Below are 12965 nucleotides of genomic sequence, written 5' to 3'. Positions count from 1 at the left end.
AGTGAAGGACTTTCATGAAGCCACGTCTCGAAATACTTTGCTCAGAGTTTCTGAACAACTCTGCTTTGTACTCTTTTTCCTGTGAGGTCCCTTGCAACTGGGTTTTCTAAATTAACGTCATTTTCTTCGGGGGATGAAGTGTCAAAATAGCCTTTCCCCCTTCAGGAGGGAAAACTTTTTCCAAAGAAACACTAATAAAGGACTTTATATTTAATAAATGTTCATCGTAGAAATAAAACACCAAAACATAGAGAAAATACAGCTTGCATACAACTTCCCTTCAGATCTAACCTCATTTTTCTATCTGAAGACATTTGGAAGCGTAATACATACTTTTTACCCTTGATATTTAACGTAGGCTTATTCACCAAGTTATAAAATATTTTCATAAAATACGTTGAAATGTTTTCAACGTATTTTATTTTGGAAAAATAGTATTTTGCAAATTTCATTTGAGATTTCAATGGCTACATCATCTTAATTTATAAATTTGCTTGGCAATTCTCATATTGTTGGGTATTTAGATCATGTCAATTTTTTTTTGAGACTTTAAAAAACATTGCTTTGAGTAGCTGTTAACAACAGGGGGGTAAGAATGATTATCACCAAACTGTTGTCAGCACTGAGTATTAAAACTCTCTTTTCTTGGGGGCGCCCGGGTGCCTCAGTCGGTTAAGCGTCCGACTTTGGCTCGGGCCGTGATCTTGCAGTTTGTGAGTTTGAGCCCCAAATCAGGCTCTCTGCTGTCAGCATAGAGCCTGCTTCGGATCCTCTGTCCCCTTCTCTCTCTGCCCTCCCCCCACTGGTTCTCTCTCTCAAATAAATTAACTTAAAAAAAAAAAAAACCTCTTTCTTTCCTCCTTTCTTCCTTCCTTTTTTTTGCTAACTTAGGAAGACGGTATTTCATTTTACTTTATGTTTCTTGGACTCTAAGTGAGGAAGGACAAGTTTGCAAGTGTTTAAATGGCTTGTGCATGTGTGTTGTCCATTTGGTCCCCTAACAAACATTTGCTGTTTCTTTTCAGCAAAAAAATGTAAAACAAAAACTGGGGAGTATTGGGGAGATACATAACACATATCCCTGGACCCCAAAATAATTTTAATGTTTATACTTAGGATTTGTTTTTTTCCCCATTCTATTGAGGTGTAATTGACATGCAATATTGTATTCATCTCCTGACAACCCAGTAAGTATATAGACAGTTAAACATAAATACGCCACCCCAGCCACCCAGTTTCCTTCTCCCGTGGTAACCACTGAGATGGGGTTTCTTGTAGAACCTTCCACACACATGATACGCAAGAAAGCATACCTGTGAAGGTGTGACATGCAAACACGAGCACATATGTAGATACAACGTGCAAAAAAGTGCCCGTGCCCAGACACAGTGTGCAAACACAACCACCTGTGTAGACATATGACAGCGAACCAAAGGGCACTAATGCCTTTTTAAGGAAGAGCCCGGACCCGGCACACTTACACTCTCTCCGGACAGTTGTCAGGTTGGTCCAAATATCCTCCGTCCATGACAAATTTCAACACCTGTTCATTAGACAGGCCTTGGTAAGGTTGTTCCGCCAAGCTGGTGATTTCCCAAAGGACCACACCAAAGGACCTGCCAATGACAGTTGAACATAGTAACAAAGAAGCCATTAAAACACACACACACACACACACACACACACACACACCCCTTCTTAGTCTACTAGAATGTGGTTGGCCAGTTCATTCAACAATTCATGCTGCATCCAGAAACGTCTACATTAGTCTCAGTCAGAACACAGGTAGCTGTGCAAGCGTCCTCAGACATGACATCCCCTTCGTTTTCTTGATTACAAGGCTACAAGGAAGGCAGGCTTTAACTGGCCCCCGCTTGCTGGTCACACACAGGGAACGACCCGGGATTCGGGCCCAGCGTTCTGTCTGCCGATCCGTGCACGACTCACCACATGTCAGAAGAAGTGGTGAAGACCCCGTCCTTCAGGGATTCCGGTGCCATCCACCGCACGGGGAGCAGACCCTTGCCTCCTTTCCGGTAGTAATCCGTTTCATAGATGTCTCTGGTCATTCCGAAGTCTGACAACAAATGGTTCAACATCGTCTTAACTTTCAGCCTGCAGCCCAGGTGTCTCCCATCCTCAGGGCCCCACGCCTCGAAGAGCCCGCAGATGGGCTCACCTGCCCCAGGTGTGGGCTCACCTGCGTGGCGGCCAAATCCACCGAGAATGGGTTCTGAGGGTACTTATGGGGATGTGGAGGGAAAGGACGGGCCGCCACGTAAAGGGAAGGAAACGGAAGCACCAAGTGGTAAGGAGGCAATGTTCCGGCCCGCAGCCTGGGAATCCTGTTTCTAGCAACACTTCCTTCCCACCCACGACCTTGCAGGCTTCCCAAACCAAAGCTTTGAGTCTCTGCAGCCAACCTTCTATTCTCCACTAGATGTGGCTCCACCGCTACCCAGTGCCCAGCTCAAAACCCAGGGTCGGGTCCTCTTTTGACCCACCCCCTTTCCTTACACCCACATCGAAGACACATCTAAGTCCTGCCCACTCTCCTCCCACATTCCCCTCTAGTCAAGCTATTCTTCTCCATCACTCCGGCCCCACCCAGGCCCACGGCCACCTCTCCCCTGCAGGACCTTCCCTCCATCTGGACCCTGGCAGCTCACTGCCCAAGAAAAGCTACATAAGGAGGATCGTGCTGTTCCTTGCTTTCCGTGGCTAATGGGGGACGAGGTCTTTCGGGACTATAAGCAGGATGACATCACTTCCGGCTTCCCTTGCTGATATAAGATAACGTCTTTGGGGATCGTAAGTAGACTCGTGTTACTTCTTGCCTTCTGGCCTCCCTCCCCAGGTCTGGCTCCTGCCTCTCTCCCTCGCCTCACATCTCACACTGCTCTACTCCCCTCTACATTCCTTTCATTCCTATCACATCAGCCATCCTTCCGGCCTCCTGGCCTCACATTTGCCATAACTCCCCCTGGCGTGCTGTCACTCAGGTCAATTCATCCTGCAAGTTTTGGCTGAAACGCTGCCTCCCTACACAGAGAGGCCTCTCCTCGCTATCATGGAGCTCTTTATTTTTTTAGGCTTCATTATCTTGTTTATGTAAGCATTCTCTTACGGTTCAGCTTGAATTGCCCCATCCAGTAGGACTCTCTGTGGTGATGAACACGGTCTATGTTCACACTGCCCAATACTCGCAGCCACCAGGCTCAAGGGGGCTACTGATCACCTGAAATGTGGCCAGCGGCAGCCACAGGAATACATTTTTAATTCTACGCCATGTAATTTAAACGTAGATGGCCACAGGTGGCTGGCGGCTACTGGCGCGGGTAAAGACTGCATGCCGAGGGCAGAAAACCCGTGGTGACTTATCCACCATCACACCTCTCGGCTCCTAGTGCGGTGGCTTCCGCCAACAGGGAACACGAATATTATCCAGAGCCGTAAATGAGCGAGTTCACGAGCAAATGCGGTTCCACCACAGTCTGAGGTTCAAGCCCTCTTTGCGCTATTGGAAAAGACTGAACTGCTCGGTCTAGACAACTCCTTCCAAAAATCAAGCTGGGCCTGGGCCCCATGTCTCAAAGCAGAAGGCCGGACGAACCTCCAATTTTGACGGTGAAGTCGTGGGCCACCATGCAATTTCGAGCTGCGAGATCCCGGTGCACAAACTTCTTGGCATTCAGGTACGCCATCCCGTCGGCGATCTCCGCCGCCATCTGAATCATCTCTTGCAGAGTAGGGGGAGGGCGGCCAGGGTTATTCTGAGAATCGAAACAGGGGGTCGTGTGTTCAGCAACGTGGGCTCCTGCGGCCGGGAGCGGGTGCCCTGCCGGGTCCCCAGAGGCAGCTCACCTCAGCCTCCGGCCGCAGGGAGCGGAGGTAGCTCTTCAGGTCTCCGTGAACCATCAGCTCCATCACCACCAGCGTCGGCTGGCCTTTGGACACCACCCCCAGGAGGCGGACCTGTGGAGGAAGTGCAGCACGCAGTAGGGTGAGGGTCTGGGGGAAGGTGTCCACTCATCAAGGTGGCACACGGCACCCTGTGTGGTGAGCCCTGGTCTGTCTGGCTCAAATGCCAGGGTCAATGCCTTGCTGGGAAGGAGGGAGAATTCGGGACTCAGGGTCTGGTGGGTGGGGGAGCAGACAGACATGCCTACAGACAGCAACAGCCGAGACAGACACTTGGATATCTCCTTGGTGTCTCTGAGCACATAAGGCACGTTCCCACCCCGAAGCCTTTGCACCTGCTGTTCCCTCTGCCTGGCTCTCTGTGCCCTAACAGGTCCACATGGCTCAGTCCCTCCATCCTTAAGTCTTGGCGCAAATACACCTTTTCCCAGTCCTGAATTCCCAGTCCCCTGACTCTGCTCTCTTGTTCCATTCTGCCATAGCATCAGCCCCCAATGTCTTCCCTAAGGAGCTTATCGGTTTTAGGGTCTGCCTCCACGGCTGTACAGGAAGCTCCATCAGGGCAGGAATCCGATGCATCAAAGAGACGAGAAATGAGGCTTAGCACACAGCCGATCCCCTTAGCACTAGGCTCCAGGAGAAGGTAAGTGGGAAAGGGTAGGCAGGGATGGGGTGAACACTCATGTGTTTAAGGGGTATAAAGGAGCCAGGAAGAGGGAAGAGACAACATTCTGGAAAGCAACGGGACGAGTCTGGCTCCAGGCAAGGTGGGAGAGGATGAGCTTAGAGGAGGGAGAAGGAGGGGGGCCCTCTCCCACACCTTGAGGATACTGCAGAGTGGGGGACAGGCAGGGTCCACACCTAGGGTCCTCCCACCCCGTGCAGGAGGAGGAGGAGGAGGGACAGGGGAGCTGGAACAGGGTCGCTGGCACCAGAGGAAGCCTCTGTCTGCTCTGGGGGCAAACGCAGGACTCACCACGTGATGACAGGTGAAGCCCTTCATGACTGAGGCCTCGTTGAGAAACTCGATCCTCTCTCGCAGACTGGCGGACTCGTTGACCGTCTTCACCGCCACGCGGGTCTCCGCCTCGCCCTTGACGATGTCCCTGGCATTGCCCTCGTATACCATGCCGAAGGAGCCCTGCCCCAGCTCGCGCAGGAGAGTGATCTTCTCCCGAGGCACCTCCCACTCGTCCGGCACATACACAGAGCAGGGAAACACTACTCCTCACTTATCTACACAGCATCCTTGACAGACCCCTGGGGGCCCCCCGGCCAACCTCCCACCTGAGCACCCCTGGCAAACGTTCGTTAAGTGATTTCTGTGGTCCAGAACCTGTGCCAGGCACCGGGCGTAGAGCCGAGAACAGGACAGGTGTGGGTCCCTGCCCTCACAGTGGGGGACAGCAGAGGCTTGGGAAGGAGCCACTGTCGGCCCAGGGTCCTGGCCGGTAAGTGCCGCACCGAGCCTGCCTCCACATCCTTTCTGTCTGATCTCAGAGTCTCCTGGGTCGGAGGCTGTGGTCTCTGCAAAGGGCCAAGGGGATGGGGACAACTCCGCCTGCCAACCACCCAGGACCACTCAGCACCAGCTGATCCCCAGGCAGGCTGCAGCCGTGTGAATGAGCCCGATGAGATCAAAGGATTTGCCCAGCTGATCAGATCACAGGTGGCGGACCCACCAAACTGTGTGCTAATAAAGGGGGGTCGTCTTAAGTCACTAAAGCTGGGGTGGTTTGTTACACAGCCAACGATTTGCAGATGAATGCACAAAGACCTCATAAGAAAAGCCGAAATGGTTCCTGCGTCCTCTGCACCCGTTACAGGCTGAATACACCCATTACTTCATTCCTGGAGGGAAGCAGGGCGGTAGGGTGGAGAGGCAGCCCCGAGGTTCAGCTTCCCCACCTCCGGTGTGCGGTAACAATGCCGTCACCCGCGTTCGTTCCCTCCCGCTCCCGTTCCCGCCACACAGTTCCACCCGGAATGACCACTAGTTTCTCTGTCGTGATGCTTTGGCATCTAGGCCCTCGATGGCCCTAAAGGGGCTGCCCCTCCGCAGGGCGGCCAGTTCCTAGAGACAGTAAGTGACCTGCCAGCGAGTATACCTTCTGTATGCAAAACAACCAATCCAGAGCCCAAACCATAACCCCTCCCTCTGTGGGGCCCGCACCCTCCGGGCTCTATCCCCTTCCCCTGATCACCCAGGGCCAGGCCCTACACCCCAGAACCCACGGAAATCGTTCAAACCAGCCAATCCTCAGTCTTCCCCCGCCTTGCCACGCCTCCCCAAGAAACCACAATGACGGTTCTTGTCCGTGTTCCTTCCATGCTCCCTCTGCCTCCTGCCCGACCCCAGGGCTCCCCTGTGCGGTGCTGCCCCCCCGCCTCTGTGCATGTCTTATCAGACCTGATTAAAACAAATCCTGGGGATCCTTAAAAGCATCACCCCTGTATCCCAAGGCAGTATCCTTGGGGTCATCGACAGCGCTCATGCCTTGAAAGTCACTTTTTCTGCTTTTTGCTGCATGAAGCACTTTGGAAACTTGTCCTGCGGCAGATGCTTTCCCCTCTGATGGAACAAGCAAGCCTCATCTCTAAGGGCTGCCCGATGCCCTTTGGTACAATCATGGGAAACACAGGTGTCGGTCCTACGTGACAGCATTAGCATCACATCTGTGTTCAGGTGCCACCAACGGCGGATGTGTCCCTGCCACACATACAGCCTCCTGTTCACCCCATTTTATCCTTCATTCTTGTCTTCCCCACCCCCTGACCCCCAGTGTCTCACTCTGGCTTCCGACTCCCACCTGCCAGTTTGGACGGCAAGTCCATACATGGCTCTCTGGCTCTGACCCTCGGCGCGGTCTCGGGCACAGGCCGCAGCGGCCACAACCCCACAGCTGGGACACCAGATTCTCAGCCTCCCAGTCCCGCTAGATCAGCCCATCCAACAGGCGCCAGCCAGCAGGTGTCCAGCTGCTCCCAGCAACGGGGTCTCCGCAGCCAGGGACAGGTCTCCAGTGAGCGAGAGGGCTCGTCTCAGCCTCCCAGGGTATCAACCCCCGACTTCCACCGGACAGTAATGGGAAAGGGCACTGCAAGGCAGGATTCCGGCCACCCAGAGGTCAGGGGATAGTACTCACCATCACTGGCACTGAGGTACTCAGGGTTTGAAGAAGCATACAGCGGCCCCAGCGGCCCATCCGGCTGCCTGGAAGGGAAAAAGGAAGACATTCCGGCTTGGTATTCTCACGAGGCCCTGGGTCACTCGCAAGGGGGTTACGAGCTCCCCAGTGCAAACGGCAACCCTTACCAGCAGCATCCGTGTAATAATCCTGGATGCAGTCTGGGGTTATGAACGGAAGCGCATCAACATGGAACCATCAGCTGTAACTCATGGGTGTCCACGGGACACCCAAGAGCCACTCACCCCTTGCTGTTCTCATCCCAGTTCACGAGAAACAAGTGTTACATTTTCAGGAAATTTGAGAGCAGGTTGTTAATACAGCCATCATTTAAAGTTACAGGGCACAGGTTTACAATGAAATAAAACGATATCAAAAGCAAACTCACCATTTCCTCATTATCTTACTATCATCCGTGACCGTCTGCAGCTTGAAATTGGCCACGGTAAGAATATTTACGTGATAGAAACAGGAATGATACCAACCAAGACTTGATCTATTGTTCTGTTGTTTGTGCAGGCTTAAGAAAGTGATGGCAAAAATGTTACCAATGCAGATTAAGCTTCAAAGTCTGTCAGCGCTGGGGCGCCTGGGTGGCTCAGTCGGTTGAGCATCCGACTTCAGCTCAGGTCGTGACCTCTCTCGGTTCGTGAGTTCAAGCCCCGTGTCAGGCTCTGTGCTGACAGCTCAGAGCCAGGAGACTGCTTCGGATTCTGTGTCTCCCTCTCTCTCTCTCTGCCCCTCCCCAGCTCACTCTCTGCCTCTCTCAAAAATAAATGAACATTTAAAAATTAAAAAAAAAAAAGTCTGTCATCTCCACAGTCATGATATTGCAAACAGAAAAAAAAAACTTAAGAAAATGTTCCTCTGTATTTATGAATTATTACCTGATTGACTGAAGTCACTTGTTCATTGAACCCATACACCTTATTTCATTTTTACCTTACTCTTTTTTTTTTAATTTTTTTTTTTAATTTTTTTTTTCAACATTTATTTATTTTTGGGACAGAGAGAGACAGAGCACGAACGGGGGAGGGGCAGAGAGAGAGGGAGACACAGAATTGGAAACAGGCTCCAGGCTCTGAGCCATCAGCCCAGAGCCTGACGCGGGGCTCGAACTCACGGACCGCGAGATCGTGACCTGGCTGAAGTCGGATGCTTAACCGACTGCGCCACCCAGGCGCCCCTTTAATTTTTTTTTTTTAACGTTTATTTGTTTTTGAGACAGAGACAGAGCATGAACGGGGGAGGGTCAGAGAGAGGGAGACACAGAATCCGAAACAGGCTCCAGGCTCTGAGCTGTCAGCACAGAGCCCGATGCGGGGCTCGAACTCACGGACCGCGAGATCATGACCTGAGCCGAAATCGGCCGCTTAACCGACTGAGCCACCCAGGCGCCCCTACCTTACTCTTTAATGAAAACAAAATATCAACCAACATCCAGGTTGGAACTATACTCATTCATCACTTGCAACCATAGGTTGGCTATAGATACAAAGGTTCAGGGGGAAAAAAATCAACCAAAACATTCGGTGAGAATCAACCAGCTAGAGGCAATTTACGGTAACAAGCAATGTATATTGTGTTATGATCACTACCTGTAAATTGCCTGCTATGCACATCCCTATGACAGTAAAACTTATAATAAACTTAGATATAGCTCTCTCTGTATCTAGGCATACTTTCTTTTCTGGAGAGCCAGTTTTTAACCATTTACCAGCACACCATTGTACCCACCTCTTTCTCAGGAATAGATAAATACTTCCAATCACAACACTGAAGAGAAAGACAAAGATGAGAGGCCCGATGATAATTTTTGCAATGTTCGATGGGACATCTACTGAAATAGAGTAAGAAAACATATGTTTCGCACCAAAATGTATTCACATCACAAATCACACCTATGCCTGTAATGGCGGGCCACACACACCTGCCCCCCTCTCTTGTCCCCGAGCCTCTCTGCCGGTCTCCTGGGCCGTTCTTTTCCAGTCATCTTGAATCACCAGTTGGCTCCACGGGGCTGGGCAGTGGGCTCAGAGGCCCTGACCTCCAGACCACTACCCACTGCCTTCTCCCTCCCCCCCAGCCCAGGGCCAGCTTCACAGGCATGCAAGCCTGGCCATCACCCCAGTCCCCATACTTGGAAGGGCCCTGCTCCTTAACACTCTGCTGTCGCCATCTTGAAAGTCTTAATAATTTGTAAGCGAACGGTCTTGCGTTTTCATTTGACAGAAATGAAATTTTAATTTGCCCCACAAATTAAATAGCCTATTTTAATCCCAACAGCACCTCCGGCAGATGAAGATTTCACCAGGAAGTGCCCTGTGTGTGTTAGGGGGTCTTCCCCAAAATATCCTTTTAAATCCACCGAAGAAACGTTCTGTTAAATTTGCACGTGAGGCCCAGTTGTCTGCAATTATAAACACGCCCACGTATTCAGACTCTCCCGAGAGCCGAGGAGGAAAATGGGTTCTAAGGAATCAGGGAGGGAACCCGGTCCCTGAGCTCTTCAACATCCACAGCGGTTTATCGAACGCTTACTAAAAGTACCAGGCGCTATTTGAAGAGCTTTGCACCAGTGTTTTTATTTAATTGTCACATAAGCCAAAGTGGGAGGTGCCGTGACTGAGGCCAGTTAACAGATCGGGAAAAGAGGCTCAGAGACTGGAGGCGGGTCTTGCCCCAAATCCCAGAGCCGATCCACGGCGGAGCAGGGATTTCAACCCGGGCGATCTGAGTGAGTTCTTGACCACTACTCCACGCTGCCTTCGGTGGCCAGCGCTGCCCTGAGGCATCCTGTCCTCCTGTACCCCTCCCTGAATTGGCAGCGAACTGCCTCATCCCCCCTCCCACAGTTCCTGGCCACAGAAAGTCTCCATGAATAGCTGGTGGCCGAACGGGCCATGAGAGATGGACACCTACTGGTCACATGCAGGTGGAGGTCTGCATGTCCCTCCTCCCTGTCCCTTTTTCCTTAGGAACAGGGGAGCTGGAGGCCACCAAGTGGCCAGGACTCACAGTGTCTCAGGACATAATGGGAGAGGCAGGCTGCACCCCGCCAACCCCACCTCTGCTTCTTGGACACCACGGTCGGGCTCACACTCCGATTCCAGGGGCCACGGGAACCAGGGTGAAGAAATGGAAATTTAAGAACTCTTGCTCTGAGTCACAGAAGGGGAAGGTCAGCCCCTGGGGGTGAGCGCCTCCTTAAAATCTGCACCTTGCTTGCTTGTTATAAAATAAAAAAATCACTCAGGGTGCCTGAGCGGCTCAGTCAGTTAAGTGTCCACCTCCTGATCTCAGCTCAGGCCATGATCTTAGGGTTCGTGAGTTCGAGCCCTGTGTCGGGCTCTGGGCTGACAGGGCAGAGCCTGCTTGGGATTCTGTCTTTCCTTCTCTCTGCCCCTCCCCCACTTGTGCATTCTCTATCTCTCTCTCTCTCAAAATAAGTAAACTAAGAAAGAAAGAAAGAAAGAAAGAAAGAAAGAAAGAAAGAAAGAAAGAAAGAAAGAAGAAAAGAAGAGAGAAAGGAAGAGAAAAGGAAGTTAGGAGGAAAGGAGGAAGAAAATAATCCTTTTTAAGTAATCTACTGTGTTAGTCGTGTAACTCTCCAGACTTTTTGCTATCTCTAGTAATGCTGGGCTACCTTTCCTTGAACATGTATCTTTTTTGGACATCCCTGATAATTTCCTCAGGATAAATTTCTAGAACCAGAACTGTTGGCTCCGATAGAACTTTAACAAAATATTTGATACATATTAATAAAGAACATCTATGTGTCTGCTCTCAGACAACGCTAAGCACTATAATTAAAAAACAGAGGAGGGTACTTGTTGTGCTGAGCACTGGGTGTTGTATGGAAATGATGAATCACTGAATTCTACCCCTGAAACCAATATCGCACTGCATGTTAACTAAAATTGAGATTAAAATATATATATTCATATTAAATATATTTACATATTTATATTTATATATTTATAATGTTTACATTTAAAAATATATATTTATATTTTTAACAACCCAAAAACAAAAAGCCTTACCAATTTGATAAGTTAAAAATTACGTTTTGTTTTAATTTGCTCTTGGGGGGGGGTGTGGTTTTGAGGTTGGACTTTTTTCCTTATATCTTCTATCTTTTCTATTTCTTTTTAAATTGGCTATTTATGTTCTTTGCATATTCGTGTGTGTGTGTGTGTGTGTGTGTGTGTGTGTGTGTGTATTACTCATATACTATATGGATATTCATTTGATAGTAACTCTTTGTCAATGATGTTACCAATATTTTTCCCACTTTGATATTTTCCTTGGAATTTTATTCATGGCATCCCTGGTTCTTAAGAGAGAGACCCCAAATCCTTGAGCTGACCTGGGTAACAGTAAGTGTCTTTGTTATTGACGAGCCCCTGGGAACATACCTGAGCTTATGCTACGAGATGGGCTGACCCAGGACGGGGGTTGGTCACCAGCAGACCAAGCATGTGATCAGAAGGCTGGGACTTGAGCCAGCCTGACCTCCAGAGTACGGAGGGGCTGGGGAAGGACTCCTATCACACAACCAACGATGCGATTGGTACCGCCTGCGTAATGCAACTCTCAGCACCTTAGCTCAGAGGAGCTTCCTGGCTGTGAAGACAGCCACATGCCAGGAGGGTGACGCAACACGTCCTGATTCCAGGGGGAGGAGACACAGCTCAGTGTCCTGGACCCTCCCCTATGTGTCTCTTCATTTGCGTGGTCCTCACCTACAGCCTTTATAAGAAAACCGTCCTGTTAAGATGGCACTTGCCTGAGTTCTGTGAGCTGATCCAGCAGATGATTGAATCTGGGGGGGGGGGGCATGGGAAGCTCTGAGTTTGTTGCCGGTTGGTCGGGGCGTGGGGGACTTGGAGAACCCCCAACTTGCATCTGGCTTTGGAAGTGAGGGCAGTCTTGCTGGGAACCCTGCTCCTAAGCCGGCAGGGTCTCTGTGAACTCTACCAGGCAGCATCAGATTCACCGTGTAGCCCTCCCAGCTGGGGTCAGGATGCTTCTCCCCGCCCTGACCCCGGCCAGAGCCTTCCCACTCTCCGAAGTCCACCGTGCCTGGGGTATGAGAATCCAGCCAGCCAAGCAGAAGGCTTGTCTCACTCCTCCCACCCAAGCTCCCGCTCCTCCTGGTCTAGAATCTCCCCTCCTTCCAAGTTATTTGTTTGTTTACTCATTCAAGTGTCTGGGCTCCTGCCACGCATCTCAGGATAACCTTCCTCTTTTGTTCCCACTTGTGCATTCTTCCAGGTCTCAGTCAAGATGTCACCACCTCCAGGAAGCCTTCCCTGATCAGCTCAGCCTTCCCCACCCTCCCACCTTACTGTGCTCACCCAGGGGCAGCAACTTACTGCCTGCATATTAAGAGCACATCTGAGACCAAGTAGGTGAGTTCCCCCATCCTCCCTTGGAGGACACAGCCCATCTAGAAACAAATACTGAGGGGCGCCTGGGTGGCTCAGTCGGTTAAGCATCCGACTGCAGCTCAGGTCATGATCTCATGGTTCATGGGTTTGAGCCCCGTGTCGGGCTCCGTGCTGCCAGCTCGGAACCTGGAACCTGCTTCGGATTCTGTGTTTCCCTCTCTCTCTGCCCCTCCTCTGCTCACACCCTGTGTCTCTCTCTCTCTCTCAAAAGTAAATAAACATTAGAAACAAATACTGAGACCCTAGTAACAGGAGCTAATGTGTTAATCAGACATGCCCTGTGCCAGCCACTTGGCATTCATAATGCCACTGAAACCTCCTTTCGTTTCCAGGGGGATCCTCTTATTATCCCACGGTCAGATGAGGAAGTGCGGGCTCAGAGAGGGCAAGCACCCTTCCCAGG

The 12965-nt window shown here is 50.7% G+C and overlaps 1 protein-coding gene across 5 annotated transcripts in view; it reads right to left on the bottom strand.

Moving 5' to 3' along the window:
* Positions 1-12965, bottom strand: part of INSR (insulin receptor) — a 143601-nt gene that overhangs the window by 5790 nt on the left and 124846 nt on the right. For 3 of the 5 annotated variants that reach the window (XM_023244792.2, XM_045053097.1, XM_023244794.2), the window contains 7 exons: positions 8847-8949; positions 7068-7135; positions 4898-5142; positions 3865-3975; positions 3614-3773; positions 1948-2077; positions 1482-1616 (listed from right to left, as the gene is read on the bottom strand). In XM_023244792.2, the coding sequence (XP_023100560.2) occupies positions 1482-1616; positions 1948-2077; positions 3614-3773; positions 3865-3975; positions 4898-5142; positions 7068-7135; positions 8847-8949 (952 nt within the window). The remainder of the gene's footprint in view (positions 1-1481; positions 1617-1947; positions 2078-3613; positions 3774-3864; positions 3976-4897; positions 5143-7067; positions 7136-8846; positions 8950-12965) is intronic. The other 2 variants (XM_023244793.2, XM_023244797.2) reach the window with 1 other exon arrangement.

This window comes from Felis catus, chromosome A2 (genome assembly GCF_018350175.1).
Source record: "Felis catus isolate Fca126 chromosome A2, F.catus_Fca126_mat1.0, whole genome shotgun sequence".
In the NCBI taxonomy this organism is placed as follows: domain Eukaryota; kingdom Metazoa; phylum Chordata; class Mammalia; order Carnivora; family Felidae; genus Felis; species Felis catus.
Note: the sequence above shows the minus strand (reverse complement) of the source record. Positions and strands in the feature narration are given on the sequence as shown.